General features: G+C 46.4%; 1 protein-coding gene across 2 annotated transcripts in view; it reads right to left on the bottom strand.

Moving 5' to 3' along the window:
• The window catches only part of LOC121003065 (NXPE family member 1-like), a 1,048,328-nt gene that overhangs the window by 214,008 nt on the left and 817,500 nt on the right, over positions 1 to 16,820 (bottom strand). The window contains exon 1 of one of the 2 annotated variants that reach the window (XM_040434621.1): positions 2,642 to 2,691. The exons of the other annotated variant lie outside the window; for it this stretch is intronic. Within the exon in view, the coding sequence (XP_040290555.1) occupies positions 2,642 to 2,667 (26 nt within the window). The 5' untranslated portion in view covers positions 2,668 to 2,691. Of the gene's footprint in view, positions 1 to 2,641; positions 2,692 to 16,820 lie in introns of those variants that run through there. 2 annotated transcript variants of the gene reach the window in all.

Raw genomic sequence — 16,820 nt, 5'->3', positions numbered from 1 at the left:
GTAAATAACTTAAATCCCCTCCTTCACCCCCCTCCAACACATAGTCCCATACAAATAACATCACTCCTTACCCTCCAGTCTTCTAAAATATCCAGTCCCATGTAAATAACACCAGTCATCTCCCCCCAATCTTCTATAACATACAGTCCCATGTAAAAAACATATCTTTCTTATAGTCTTCTATAACATGCAGTCCTATGTAACTGACACCCCTCCCCTCCCTTCAGCCCCTCTAGCATACAGTACCAGTTAAATATATTTCCCTCCCACTAAGCAGGGAGGAGGTATAATAGGGAGAACCACATCTCCCAGCATTTCTCTGGCCCTTACATTCATTCCATGGCATCACAGGTCTCCACTGCTGAGCGCTGCCTCTTTCTGCACTGGTCACTTGACGGTGACCTGATCACAAGTCCTACCTCCACTTCCACTGCTGAAAAGATCCCATGACTATGATGTCATCGAAGGTCCTTCAGCTATGGAGTATAGACACAAACGGGCAGCATATTCGCAGTAAGTGCTTATCAGGCCCCCAAAAAAACTCCGCCCCCTCCCAACCTCCACACCAAGGTGCCCAGGTTACCCTGTTGGCAGAGGTAGAGAATGAAAAATATGATAAGATGAAAAAATAAACGCCTTTGCTGGCACTGGGATGGGCCCCCTCCCTTGCTGGGCCCCCGTGCAGCTGAACCAGCTGCACAGGCGATATGTCTGCTCCTGCTTCCATCTATGATAGTCCCCAATATATATATTTGGTTCTGCACTAGGATATTCCTGGACCCACCTACTTCTGTTATCCCGCCTTCTTTCAACTTGGACTGCCTACAAAATGGGGGCACTCTTTTTTTTTTTTCCAGGCCTACTTTAAGTTCCCAGTCCCTGCAGCTCCCCGGTCCTCCTGTACTAATGAACGCTTCTGTAATGGAAGCTCTCAGTAATTGCCCCATATAACCCACTGACATTTTCCCCCCACTTGGAGGAGGGGGGGGGGGAATTGTTAAATATTCAGTGATACAGTATTCATTTAAACGGTATTTCATGTAAGGGTACTTTCACACTTGCGGCAGAGAGATCCGGCAAACAGTTCCGTCGCCGGAACTGCCTGCCGGATCAGGCAAAATGTATGCCAACTGATGGCATTAGTAAGACTGATCAGGATCCTTATCAGTCTTAAAAATGCCTAATCAGTCGAAAAAATGCATTGAAATGCCGGATCCGTCTTTCCGGTGTCATCTGGCAAAACGGATCCGGCATTTATTTTTTTCACCTTTTTTTCAGTCTGCGCGTTGCGCAGACCGGAAGTACCGGTCCAGGATTCCGGTATTCTGAATGCCGGATCCAGCACTAATACATTCCTATGGGAAAAAATGCCGGATCTGGCATTCAGGCAAGTCTTCAGTTTTTTTCGCCGGAGATAAAACCGTAGCATGCTACCGTTTTCTCTTTTGCCTGATCAGTCAAAATTACTGAACTGAAGACATCCTGATGCATCATGAACGGATTACTCTCTAATCAGAATGCATGGGGATAAAACTGATCATTTCTTTTCCGGTATAGAGCCCCTGTGACGGAACTCTATGCCGGAAAAGAAAAACGCTAGTGTGAAAGTACCCTAAAGGATTCCTTACATTACAGACTAACATCCTCTATATTAATACACAAGGGGGATGGAAGTTCTGTATGGGTATTTCAAGGCCTATATTTAAATCTTTCCATATATGACAAAGGCAAAAGCACATACTGTACATGTGTAAAACACACCTATATCTATGCTATATATGGCTCACAGGGACAGACAAGGTGGGGTCTCTCTCTCTCTCTCTCTCTCGCTCTCACACTTTCTGTTGGGGGTTAATGCTGGAAAGAGATCACAAGACATACATAGAAGCCTGACAAGGAGTCTCTGCCCTCCAGCATGATATTTTCACGACATTCATATTCACACATGGTCAATAGACTGCAAGACATTTTTCTATATCATTCCTGTAATCAATCAGCTTTTAAGAAGAGTGAAAATAAATCTCATTATTATTTTCATACAAATCTTGTTGAATCCTCCTGTGTTCCTTGTGTCAAATAATGCACACACTACATTCGGAGACGAAGATTTTTTTTACAAGCAGCCATCCTGGGACCGCAGGACAGAAGCTGAATTTCAGGACTGGCCAGCTGGATCCAGGACAGTTGAGAGGCATGGCAATATCTGTGGATAGCTTTGGTTTTGGAAGAAATCAGCCATATTTTTCTAATTCCCTAATCCTGTACAATCCCTTAAACCCAAGAATTGGGGGCAAGCAATATCCTAGTCCTCCTCTCCCAGCTGGTTATGGGAGTGGTTGTGTTAACCAGAACCAACAGAATGTCCTATTTCTAATGCTTGTAGATGGAAGCACTAGCATCACCCACTTTTACCTTCACAGACATTCCCACAAATGTGTTCCCCAGGAAGGTTAGTTTAATTGTGTTGTGTTGTCCCTTTTAAGGACAGATTCACATATCCTGATTCCAGTGGATCGGAGCCGACATAAAGAATCCAATAAATACCATATAACACAGCAGGAGAACAATAAAAGGTAGCAACAGGCAATGTATTTGTTCCAATTACATAGTATTCTTCTGTAAATTAAGTATCGAGATTTACCTGTTGTGTACGTCTGTAGAACTCATGTACAGGAATGTTTGCAGTTGCTCTCAAAGGGATAGCACTGGTTATGCGTGACATACACCTCTCTATACTATAGGAGAAGGAAGTGCTTAGCAAACAGTAGACTCTTATGGGAGGAGAGTCATACATGAAGGTTTAAAATAATTTGACAATTCTTACATGTGTGATAATCTTTTTACTGATAGTAACCTTATTAGTATAATGTGAGTGAATGACAATGATACAACTAAAACAGAGCCACGTCAAGCTACATGAAAAGCGTAATGTCGAGTCATTCCCTCCAATGTCCGCAATTCCCAACCCAAATAAAGACACAACTCTGCAGATGGATTTTATTGGCCATAGCAGCCATTTTATTAAACAACAAAGATACAATAAATAACATAAATAACCTACCCCAAGGCCTTCCCACCTGAAGGCCCACCCAAGAAAAGACATAAACATGGGGAGGGTCCTTGGAGCCTCGTAAACAAGACGGGTACCTGCCCCGCCCCTCAATTAAATAAAATTACCTCTAGCCAATAAACGCCAGCTCAGAGGCAGAAAACGGTAACCATAAGCAACAAACGTGGGCAGATACCCGCCATATCACGCCCCAAATTCCAATACCTGGGGAGTCCAGAGTGCACTTGGCTCCCTCCCCACCTCGCCAGATCCACCATAACCACCAACTCCAAGGACCCCACCAACGCTCTGGCCTCTATGACAAGAAACAGTCCCTGCCTGACCAAACTAAAATCCAACTATAACCGCCCTGGCATAACCCAAACCTCAATCACTCCCGGACACCAGACTATCTCCTGAAAACGCAGCCCTAAGGGTGGGTGGGGGCTGCTGCAGATCCGCTGTCCCTACAAAATGGCCCCTTTTCCCGCTCTTGCTACCCTTTATAAACCTTATACCCCTCCCCTAATGCAACGCCCCCACCAACTTTTTCAATTAACCCCATAAATCCCAAACGGCTCACTCCCTCCAAGCTACTGTCATGCCAGGCCTCCCCCCAAGGCTTGCAGCCCTAGGTCCGGCCTGTGCTTTACCTCTCCTGACAAGTGTAATCCCATTTGAATGCATGAAATTATAAAAAAAATATAATACACTCATACAAAATAACACATGTTAGATTGCAGGTAATTGACTACAGCAATCTTTAAGGGGTTGTCCATCTTTGGAATCCTTTTAGCCAGACCCTGACATGCTGCTGGACCTGCGGAGGAAAGAATACTTGCCTGCTCACTGACGCTGGATTTTGGCTTCTTCAGTTCCCCTGCACCCTAGTCCCTACTCGTAAGTATCCAGTTTGACGGGGGTTACATGGCACACTGGTTACATTTTACTACTTTAAAAGGGTTTTCCATTTTGCGTCAGCATCCTATAAAATAATCATTTATGGAGGTAGGTGTAATTTTCTAATGCATTTCTTTTATCTTTATTTCTCCTATCTTCCGTAATGGGCTGTGGTCACATGAGAATGTCAATGCAGCTCCTTCTTTTGTTATTATGTTATCTCCATGGGCGTGTCAGTGCAGGGCAGTGATAGGTGAGTGTCTATGGAACTCACTGGGTGAGAGGAGCTATAAACTAGCTGGGTGTTGTTAGGGTTGGGCCTGGAGCTGTGACAAAGAACGGAGACGTGCATCATGGGTTTGGTTGAATAGAGCAATATGAAGTGCTACATACAGAATGGAAAGAAACCAGAGGGATTTGTGTACAGTAAATTGTAGAAACAGGTCAGTAGAGTCCAACATTGAAAAAGAAAAAGCATGGGGAAGATGTACATAAGAATTACAATGACATGTGCATATCTGTTAAAAACTACTGTATAATAATCCCAAAATTCTTATCAGAAGTGAGCTGTTTTGGGGTCGGTAGAAAGGGAGGTCTGTATTGGGCATTTGATCTGGGCTCTGTCTTTCTGTAGGGCATGTGTATTTATACGTGGTGGGTCCAGGGCATCCATCAGGGCAGTACTGGCATCAGGGCCCCCGCCACTTTGGGTCTTGAACATTGACAGCCTCATTAATGGGGTTGGCCACTTTTTATGGCTAGTTGTGACCAATAGAGGGCATTTACTAATATAGCCTTTGTTGATATTCTGTGACATTTGCCATATTTCATAAGGTATGTCCCCTTGTTGGGAAAATCTTCTCTGCTGTCCACACAGAGGTCCTTTCTGTAGAATGGCTGTTGATGGAGGGTCATGTGACCAGACACATCACTCATCCTCCTCTATTCAAATACACTACATCTGAACTAAACTTCACTTCCATGTGATGTCTCCTCCATATAAATACATTTGCAATGTATTTGAATGGAGGAGACATCAGATGGAGGTGATTTTCAGATGACCCTCCATTAGCAGCCATTTTATAGACAAATTTGCGCTATTTTTACTTACACTGTTTACCAATCACCATAAATAACGTGAGAGATTTTTGTGATATGTTACATAAACACATTTATTGTAATGTATTAAATATTTTATAAATATAAAAGTTCCATTTCTCTGCTATAAATTTTCACATAGAAGTTATTTCATAGGTTTGTTCTGGGAACTGAACCAGAAACCTTCAGAACCAGTTTAATCACTGCTGTACAGAAACACCCTACCTAATTAGTGTTACTGTTTTCCTCACAGGCAAAATACGACTTAGGCTAAGTTCACACGAGCGTGTCCGGATAAGGTCCGGATGCGTTGCGGCAAACCCGCGCGAGTAGGTACCCAATTGCAGTCAGTTTTGACTGCGATTGCGTTCCGGTGTTCAGTGTTTATCGCAATGCAATTTGCACGCGCGTGATAAAAAACTGACTGTGGTACCCAGACCCGAACTTCTTCACTGAAGTTCAGGTTTGGGTTCGGTGTTGTGTAGATGTTATTATTTTCCCTTATAACATGGTTATAAGGGAAAATAATAGCATTCTTTAATACAGAATGCTTAGTAGGTGGTCAATTGAGGGTTAAAAATAAAAAAATAATTAACTCACCTTCTCCTCTTGATCGCGTAGCTGCCGGTCTCTTCTTACTTCTTTAATCATGAGCTGCCGGCTAAAGGACCTGTGGTGACGTCAGATCACATGGTCCAATCACATGGTCCATCACCACGGTTCACCTCTCGCATTGCACCCGCGCGGAAATCTCGCCCATGTGAACTCAACCTTAGTTAGTCATTTTATGAAGAATGGCGGTATGATTATGTCAGGAATTTTGCCTGATCGGCTCTGTCGACACCTCCCATGGTGTTATAGTCTATAACGACTTGCGGCTTCAGCACATCTTACCCACCTTTTGTGTGGACCATGGCAGTAGAGGTATTGTGCACAGTACTCATGAGACACACGTCCTTCTTGTCTCGCCATCGCATTGCCATCATCTTACCCTTCTGCCAGGCAACCATTTCTCCGGTTTTGAGTTTTTTATTGGCAAAAATAGATGGCATGTCACTTCGGTTAGGCCTAACGGTAACATATGCATCAGTCTTGTTTTGTAGCAAAACCTCCTACAGTTCCGGAGACGTGTAGAAATTGTCAGTGGTCACACAATATCCCTGGTTCAGCAATGGCTAGAGAAGTGTAAGGACAGATGATGTGGCCATCCCATAGCCGCTGTACCTGGGGTTGAACTTTGTGCCTTTACCGGTGTAAATGACCGAATTCCAGATGTACCCAGTGGATGACTCACAGAGAATGTAGGATTTGATGCCAAACCGCGCTCTTTTGGATGCAATGTACTGTATCCAGCTTAGGCGTCCCTTGTAGGCCATCAAACTTTCATCTACGCTGACGTCCCTTTCTGGCACGTAGGTCAGCTGGAAATTGGTCACAATAATTTTCCACACCTCCCAGATTTTTTGGGGTTTGGGTGCAGGATGCGTGGCCACATCAAATTCTTCAATGTTCATGAAGTGGAAATACTTCATGATGAGGGAAAACCGGTATTCTGACATCACGGTCCCAAAAAATGGAGTGGCCAGTAACTTATTGGTGGTCCAGTACCATTTCTGGAGCGGTTTCCCCATCACCCCCTGAAGAATGATGAGTCCCAGAAACTGCCACATGTCCTCTTTGGTCACCGGTTCCCACTTTCTGCTTCTGGAAAACGTGGCATGCAGCGTAGCGGATTTGTCACGGGTGAAGTTGCAGATAGCTGAAACTTATAAATAAACGACCGACTGGCTTGATCCCAAACTAAGGAGCATATAGGTGAGCCCTTTAACTTTAAGAGCTCTCCCTGACTGCTAAGCACATGCAAGGGTCTCAATGGTAGACGATTGCATGCCCACATACCTAAGACTGTGTGACACCTGAAAACGCTATAATAGTGAGGGGACACGACCACCGGCTCCCTGCACTTAATACGGACGGAGTCAGGGTCACCTAGAATCAAGCCAGCAAGGAAACACGATAAAGGAAAATACTTATCTGAGCAAACAGCAGCAGCAGCCTCCAGCAGTGAACACTTCATCCAGGAAGTAGTATAAACCGCAAAGTGAGGCAGTATGGGAGGGAATATAAAGGAAGACAATTAGTCTAAATAAGTGACACCTGGCAGAAGGAAAGGAGATGACAAAGTGAAACCAAAACAAAGAACATCATACAAGAGGTCGAGAAGAACGTCTGTCAGACCTTCTCACAGAACTGGCAGTGACAGGATTGCTGCTCTTGGTATAGATTTGTCTCCGTTACAATTTTTTCAATTACCTCCTCAGTGAGGAATAATTGCAGGTATGCCAAAGGGTTGTCACGCTCAACATCTACATTCATCCCAGGTGATCCAGTGAACAGGAATTTTGGGGGCACTACCTGGTCCGTATCGCAGTCAATAGGGCACCAAGTGCGCACATGGCTGAGGTCAGGTGCAGGATCATCGCCGTTGTCACTTGCCAGATCAGTGTCAGTGTCAGACAACAAATCTCCCCACAACTCACTATCGCTCAGTTCTGCGAGCACCTCCGTGTCACTGTCGCTGTCACTCAACTGGTCCAAAAGCGCTTTTGTAGTAAAGTTGCGCTTTTTTGATGCCATGTTATAAATTTATTTTATGGGCACAAATGACAGTAAAATGGCAGGCAAGAGGCACTGTACAGTCATCAAATGTCAGATCTGAGGTTATACAGTGTAAGTCTCTCAGATTACAATGTATAACCTATTTTATGTGTGTGTGTCAATCTTTGTGTTAATATTTATTTGAATTTCCCGCCCAGTTCCGCTCCCATGCGCAGCTCTCGCCGGCGATCACAGCGGAGGACATCGCCGGATCGCCGGCAGAAGGTGAGGGGACTCTGCAATGTTACCCCGAGCGTGACTCGGGGTTACCGCTCCTGGCAGCGAAAATTAACCCTGAGTCACGCTCGGGAGGTTAATAGTGTGGCATCTTCTAAAGGCTATTATGGGTCTGCTCTCAGTAAGGTTCGACAAGCCAATCTCATTCTTTAATATGTCCCCATTTACATTAATGATACGTTCCGCCGCAGGACTGTATTTGAATGTGAACACAAATTAATTTTTATTTCCATGCATATTGCGTTTATCCCTTTTTAGAAGTTCCTCCTATGAAAATGACCCTGCTCTTGTCCTAGCATTGTCTATCTCCTTCTCAACATAACCTCGGCATAATAACCTATTTTTCTTATTCAAGGTTTTTATTGAGATTTTCAAATAAAGTAGGTGTGGCATACAAAGGACAGCATATAACAATGTCTTACAATGCCATGAGCAGCATAGAGCAGCCTCCAGAAGCAAAAGACAGTAAGGTATATCTTCCCACATGAAAAGGCACTACAAACACGCGCCAGTACATAAGTAAAAGAGGGAAATTGGTTATGTGGGGCAGAGAAGGCTATAGGGGTCTAACCCTAATAAGACACACACACAACAGAAGGGGGAACACATAACAAAAGACCAAGCACAAGGAAGGAAGGAGCAAGGGGAGCGGGAGGTGGGGAAGGGCAGGGTAAAAGACCTGTACATCACAGACGGGCATTACAAAACTCATCTGACCCCCGGAAAGTTTCCCAAGGGCCCCAGGTGTGAACAAATCGAGAAGTGTCCAGGGGGGAGACGCAGATAAGATTCTCCATCCGCTGATGTAGAGCAATTTCCTCGAACCACTCCTCCGGGGAGGGAGGTGTAGGTGATTTCCAGTGGCGTGGGATGACCGTTTTTGCAGCCTGTAACATATACTTAAGGAGCGAGACCTTAAAGGCAGGAATAGTCAAATCAAAAATAAACAATAGAAGTGCTTCAGGAGTGTTGGGGATGGGGATTCCCGTTACTTCCCGTACAATGCGATGCACAAAGTTCCAATAAGGTCGCAGGACGGTACAGTGCCACCAAATGTGCAACAAAGTGCCTTCACCGGTGTGACACCTCCAGCAACGATCTGATACAGATGGAAACCATTTGTGAAGCAAAGACAGCACTCTGTACCACCTGGAGAGAACTTTATAATTTGTTTCCTGCGCCTTAGTGGAAATTACAGCTTTATGAGAGAGAAGGAAAGCCCGCTTCCATTGAGAAGAGGTGGGGCCATTCCCTAGGTCACGATTCCAAGCGTAACAGAAGGAAGGGAGTTGGTCAGAAGTCTGAAGAGTAAGCAAGTTATAAATAGTAGAAATTTCCCGGAGGACTGCAGAGGGAGCTAGGCACATCTGTTCAAACAATGTAAGGCTCCTGCTCAAGGTGTGGGTGGGACGTATGGAAAAGTAAAAATGTTGGAGTTGTAAATACTCAAAGTTATGCCTGGGGTGTGTATGAGAAGGCTCTATCAGTTGGCTTAAGGGCTTCAGTCCTGAGGTTGTGAGGACATCACAGAACCGAAGGGGGCGCAGTTTGGTACCAGTAAGGAAGGGGCCAGAGGAGTGTCCTGGGCGGAAGGCCGGGTTATCGGTGATCGGCGTCAGAGGGTCAGTTGTGTCAATGAGGAGTGTACGACGATTAATGGATGCAATCGTCGTGAGTGTGTGACTGGCCGTGAAAGACAGTGGGGGGGCTTTAAAGCTACGCTTGCCAAATAACCAAGGAAGGGCCGCGAGCGCGTGTGAAGTGGAGCTTCGTGCTATATGGACCCACAATTTGCTAGAGTCCGATCGCAGCATATCCAGAAGTCTGGCGTAGACCGCAGAATAATAGTATAGCTTACAACCCGGCAAACCAACACCCCCCAGCTCTTTAGACCGAGTCAAGACCTCCCATTTTATCCGCGGTCTGCCCGGGGCCCACACAAAGCGCGTAAAGCAGCCTCGTATTTGCGGCCAAAAAGTGAGCAGTAGCCGAATGGGTATGGTCTGCAGGAGGTAGAGCAGTTTAGGTAGCATATTCATTTTCAAAATACTGACTCAAGAAAAGTCTTGATGATGTCCAAGCCTTTCTGGAAACTTCGCAAAAGTGGGGCAAAGTTTAACTTAAAAAGCGCGGATAAGTCCGCCGAGAGTTTAACACCCAGGTATTTAATCCCCGCCGATGGCCACTTAAACGGGAACGCAGATTTAAGTGAAGAGACTAATGTTTGAGATAGGGATACGTTCAATGCATCAGATTTGGTCATGTTGATTTTAAAGTTCGTCCATTTACCGAAGAGTGCAATCTCACGCAGTAGGGACGGGAGGGCGACGTGGGGGTTAGTGATGAATAACAAGAGGTCATCCGCAAAGGCCGCGCACTTATGTTCCACAGAGCCAATCGTGACCCCAGATATGTCCGGGTTGGCACGGATTGCGGAAAGGAGATGTTCCATCACCAAAAGATACAAAAGAGGAGATAAGGGTCATCCCTGGCGCGTACCATTGCGGATGAACAAAGAAGGGGAAAGGGTACTGTTAATTTTAACTCTAGCAGAAGGCTGGTGGTAAAGACTAAGTATTTTCCCAAGAAAGGTTTGGCCCAGACCCAATTTAGAAAGGACAGAGCGGAGAGAATACCAAGATATACGATCGAAGGCTTTCTCCGAGTCTAGGGACAAAATCAAAGGAGGGGTATTGGAGACTTTTGCGTGGTAAATAGTATCCAAGGTCCGAAGGGTGTTGTCGCGAGCCTCCCTCCCCGGGACGAAACCCACCTGGTCGTGGTGTATCAGAGAGGGCAGGAAAGCGTTTAGTCTATTGGCTAGCATTTTGGCGTAGACTTTTAAGTCTACGTTTAATAAAGAAATAGGACGATAGCTGATACATAAGTGGGGATCCTTGTCGGGCTTAGGAATAACCACAATGTGGGCCATAGTGGATTGGAAGGGAAAGGGACATTGAGGAGATACCGCATTGAAGACCCTCACCAGAAATGGAGCAAGGATGGTGGAAAAAGATTTAAAGAAGCCAGCGGAGAACCCATCAGGGCCCGGGCTCTTACCACCCGGGAGGGATTTAATCACTTCCTTCAGCTCCCCCTCCGAGAAAGGCGACTCCAAGCTGGCAGCTTGTTCGGCAGACAGTGTGGGGCAGGAGCTCAGCGGGTAGGGAGACACATCAGTTTCCCTGCCAGAAGAGTCGGGAAGATTGTACAAATCCGCATAAAAGGACTGAAAGGACAAGGAAATGTCCTCCGTCGTGTGCGACAATTGTCCCCGGGAGTTCTTGACTGCTGGGATATGAGAAGCAGCAATATGACCCCTGAGTGCCCTAGCCAACAAGCCACACTTATTGCCGTATTCATAGAACTTGCTGCGACATGTTTGAACTATCCGTTTATAGGAAGAGTCCAAAAGAAGACGCGCATCCATTCGTGCATTATGAAGATCACGGAGCACCGGCAAAGAGAGGGCTCGCTTGTGGGTCAGTTCCAAGGAGGCCACCTTCTGCAAAGCAGCCCTGAGAGAGGCAGCTTTTTCTTTTTTAAGGCGAGAACCATGCTTAATGAAGATCCCCCTAAGAACACATTTGAGGGCTTCCCATTGAGTAGGAAGGGGCGTGGGGTCCAAAGCGTGATCAGACACAAAATTAGCAACAGTGCCAGTAAGGTCCTGTACGCAAACAGTGTCAAGGAGGAGGGACTCGTTCAATCGCCAAGTCCATTCACTTTTAGTTAAGAACGGGAGCGTGAGGGAGCAATACACCGGGGCATGGTCAGACCACAAAATATTGCCAATAGAAGTGGAATCTAGCCATGACAGGGCGGATTGTTGGACTAGGATGTAATCTATCCTACTATAGGAAGAGTGCGGGGCCGAGAAAAAAGTGTAGTCTTTATCCGAAGGATGCTGCAAGCGCCACGGGTCAAGCAGTTGTAGCTGCAATAGTGCTCGTTTTACTTTTTTGATGGCTGCATAGGAAAGGGATGCCCGTCCCGAGGAGTTATCGAGTGTGGGGTCAAAAGTAAGATTAAAATCCCCACCAAAAATGACCGTTCCGTGAATTAAGGGCAAGGCCTTGTCAATTAAATCAACCAGGAAGGAAACCTGATTCTGGTTCGGGGCATAGGCGTTAATGAGAGTAAATTCCCGACCCCCTATCGAGCCCCAGGATCAATTACACAGCCCAGCACCTGGTGGGGGAGAGATTTATGTATCGCTATGGCGACACCTTTTGACTTAGTATCTGGATTGTCCGCAAAGTGCCAGGAAGTGTAATACTTGTTACGAATGGCAGGAGCCTTACCGTGTCTGAAGTGAGTTTCCTGAAAACAATCTGGGCTTTTTGTCGGTGGAAATGGTAGAGCACTTGGGATCTCTTTTCTAGGGAGTTAAAGCAGTGGTGTTGCAAGGGGGGTGCGGGGGGTGCAGACCACACCGGGTGACACCAGCAGGGCCAGCATTTACAAACCATTTGTATTGCCGTCCTCAGGAGAGGGAAAGTTGTGTCTGGGATTCAAACCCACAACCTTCTGTATCAGAGGCAAAGCATCTAACCACACGGCCATAAGAACAGCCTTGCTACTGACTGAAAATATATGAGACTTCTACTGTTATAGCTGTACAGCTATACACATGACAGCTGCCCACCCTAACACACCCAGCACTGCTATATCTCTATATGACAGCTGTCCCAGCACACTCAGCTCTGCTATATCTCTATAAATGATAGCTGCCCCAGCACACCCAGCTCTGCTACATATGATACACATGACAGCTGCACCAGCACACTCAGCTCTACTATATCTCTATATATGACAGCTGCTCCAGCAAACCCAGCTCCACTACATCTATACACATGACAGCTGCCCCAACACACCCAGCACTGCTACATCTAATACACATGACAGCTGCACCAGCACACTCAGCTCTACTATATCTCTATATATGACAGCTGCTCCAGCAAACCCAGCTCTGCTACATCTATACACATGACAGCTGCCCTAACACACCCAGCACTGCTATATCTCTATATGACAGCTGTCCCAGCACACTCAGCTCTGCTATATCTCTATATATGATAGCTGCCCTAACACACCCAGCTCTGCTACATCTAATACACATGACAGCTGCACCAGCACACTCAGCTCTACTATATCTCTATATATGACAGCTGCTCCAGCTGTCATGTGTATTAGATGTAGCAGTGCTGGGTGTGTTTGGGCAGCTGTCATGTGTATAGATGTAGCAGAGCTGGGTTTGCTGGGGCAGCTGTCATATATAGAGATATAGTAGAGCTGAGTGTGCTGGTGCAGCTGTCATGTGTATCATATGTAGCAGAGCTGGGTGTGCTGGGGCAGCTATCATTTATAGAGATATAGCAGAGCTGAGTGTGCTGGGACAGCTGTCATATAGAGATATAGCAGTGCTGGGTGTGTTAGGGCAGCTGTCATGTGTATAGATATAGCAGAGCTGGGTTTGCTGGAGCAGCTGTCATATATAAAGATATAGTAGAGCTGAGTGTGCTGGTGCAGCTGTCATGTGTATTATATGTAGCAGAGCTGGGTGTGTTAGGGCAGCTATCATATATAGAGATATAGCAGAGCTGAGTGTGCTGGGACAGCTGTCATATAGAGATATAGCAGTGCTGGGTGTGTTAGGGCAGCTGTCATGTGTATAGATGTACAGCTATAACAGTAGAAGTCTCATATATTTTCAGTCAGTAGCAGGGCTGTTCTTATGGCCGTGTGGTTAGATGCTTTGCCTCTGATACAGAAGGGTGTGGGTTCGAATCCCAGCAGAAGCTTTTCTGAAGCACTAACTCCATATATGGACATACAGGGCGGGACACAGGAAGAGGCTGCATTGCATCGCTGACATGGAGGTAAGTAGAAGTGTTTTTTTTTTTTTTTTTTTAATACCCGACTGTTACTGCCATGGGGGCAGCAGCAGGCACTTGATACTGGCACATGGGGGGAGGGGGGTTGGCATCAGATACTAGCACATGGGGGGGGGGTGGCATGGCACTATGATACTGGGACATGGGGGGGGAGAGAGAGGCACTTTATACTGGCACTTTTGGGGGGGGGGGATGGAATGACACTATGATACTGGGACATGGGGGGGAGGCATGTGATACTGGCACTTTGGGGGGGGGAGATGGCATGGCACTATGATACTGGGACATGTGGGGGGGAGGAGAGAGGCACTTTATACTGGCACATTAGGGGGTAGATGGCACTATGATACTGGGACATGTGGGGGGGAGGAGAGAGGCACTTCATACTGGCACATTGGGGGGTAGATGGCACTATGATACTGGGACATGTGGGGGGGAGGAGAGAGGCACTTCATACTGGCACATTGGGGGGATGGGAGATGGCACTATGATACTGGGACATGTGGGGGGGGAGGAGAGAGGCATTTGATACTGGCACATGATGGGGGGGGGGCATCTATGGGGACACTTACTGGCACATTATTGGGGGGCATTATGGGGGACACTAGGCCGGCAGCCTATCAGAGGCCGGACACTGAGGGGCATCTACAGGGGCACTATATATGGGGCATTTTATACTGGTACATTATGGGGGGCACTAGCAGGAAGAAGGGGGAAAGGAGCACTATGGGGGAATTCACTGGGGGCTCTATATAGGGGTGTTTTATACTGGGACATTATGGGGGCACTATGGGGACATTAGCTCAACTGGGGCATTACAAGGGGGTATTTTTTGCACTGTCACATTAAAAGGAGAATTATTTCTACTAGGGGGGAGAGGGGGCATTATGGTGGGCTTTATTACTCCCACATGGTATGACCCCCTAGTAGCAGCACCAGCCTCTCCCTGCTCTGCTATCCCTCTGCCCCTTCTCCAAATCCTTATTATGAAATCTTTCTCATTATGATAAAGCACATCAGCTCTGCCGAGCCCCCGGCCAAAGTGTTGAAGTGGCGTCCGAGATCCCCAAGGGCCAAGCCAAGTAACTAAGTTTTTATGTGAAATATGTTTGTTATACACATATAGCCTACACTGTGCCACACAATATACAGTATACCTCTACACTGTGCCACACAATATACAGTATACCTCTACACTGTGCCACACAATATACAGTATACCTCTACACTGTGCCACACAATATACAGTATACCGCTACGATGTGCCACACAATATACAGTATACCTCTACACTGTGCCACACAATATACAGTATACCTCTACACTGTGCCACACAATATACAGTATACCTCTACACTGTGCCACACAATATACAGTATACCTCTACACTGTGCCACACAATATACAGTATACCTCTACACTGTGCCACACAATATACAGTATACCTCTACACTGTGCCACACAATATACAGTATACCTCTACACTGTGCCACACAATATACAGTATACCGCTACACTGTGCCCCACAATATACAGTATACCTCTACACTGTGCCACACAATATACAGTATACCTCTACACTGTGCCACACAATATACAGTATACCTCTACACTGTGCCCCACAATATACAGTATACCTCTACACTGTGCCACACAATATACAGTATACCTATACACTGTGCCCCACAATGTACAGTATACCGCTACACTGTGCCACACAATGTACAGTATACCGCTACACTGTGTAGTCTGTTCTATAAGCACCATTGTTTTGTGGTGGCGGACAGAAAATAATCTGGAAGTGCCCCTCCCGAGACCAGGCTCTGACTGCTAGGGGGGGTCTGCTGAGCTAACGGATGCCCCCTATGGCAGTAGCACCACCATAGCCCCCATATATGGCTAAAAAATTTGCTTCGGGGAGGGGGTGGGGGGAAGGGGTGACACCATTTTCTACCGCACCGGGTGACACCAGCCCTAGCAACGCCACTGAGTTAAAGCCTTTTACATTGAATGATGCCAATTTGAGTGACGTCATGTCTGCAACAAGAAAGGGGAGAAAACACAAGGAAAAAAAACTAGGTTTGTTTATAAAAATTTTAATAAAAAGAATTTCACAAGAAAAAAAACTAGGGATAAGGACGGAGAAGGGAGAGAAGAGCTGACAAACAATAGAAGGAAAGGAGAAGAGAGTCAACTATCAGGGTCAAAAAGACCAAAAGAGGCAATCACTAGGGAGCCAAAATTCCCCAGGGGGTGCCTCAAACTACGTGGGAAAGGTGACAGCCTAAGAAGAGCAAACCAACCACAATTCCCGACAGAAAAAATAATGAACACATAATAAGTCCCGCCATCCAGACGGGATCCAGGAAAAGGGAGCGGATATGGCTAAATGACACAAACGCCCAGACACATAATATGAATGGAAGCAGCCTGAAGACAGTCAAACGACCCGGCCAGTAGAATATCTTCGATGACGAGTCACCTGTAAAACAAACTAACCACAATTCCTAAAACAATAGGAAAAAACAAGGTTAAACAATGTAGATGCCAATGAGGAACAAGCGCGAGGCACCAAGGTGGCGTTCAAGTGTCCCAGTCAGCTGAAGATCTTCGGCGACGATTCATAGGACGGCGTCTCCTCTGCCCAAATGGAGGCAATGCGGGAGTTGCAGGCAGTCCAGATCGATTGAGCCCAGGCGACCGGGGACGACCCAGTTGAATGGACTTCGGATTCAGTATGGTAGGCCAAGGACCAAGATTGACAGGCGGCAAGTCCAGAGCATGTAGAAATTCCGGCAAGTCCTCCGGGCTGTGCAGTACCACTGCTTGTTTCCTGGGCCCGGCAAACAGGGCGAATGGATAGCCCCACCTGTAGGGGATTTTGCGTTCTCTAAGTAGATCCAATAAGGGTCGGAGCGCAGCCCTCTGCGCAAGTGTGTGACGAGATAGGTCTTGTAATAATTGTAGGGAGGATCCCTCAT

This window comes from Bufo bufo, chromosome 6 (assembly GCF_905171765.1).
Source record: "Bufo bufo chromosome 6, aBufBuf1.1, whole genome shotgun sequence".
Lineage (NCBI taxonomy): Eukaryota > Metazoa > Chordata > Amphibia > Anura > Bufonidae > Bufo > Bufo bufo.
Note: the sequence above shows the minus strand (reverse complement) of the source record. Positions and strands in the feature narration are given on the sequence as shown.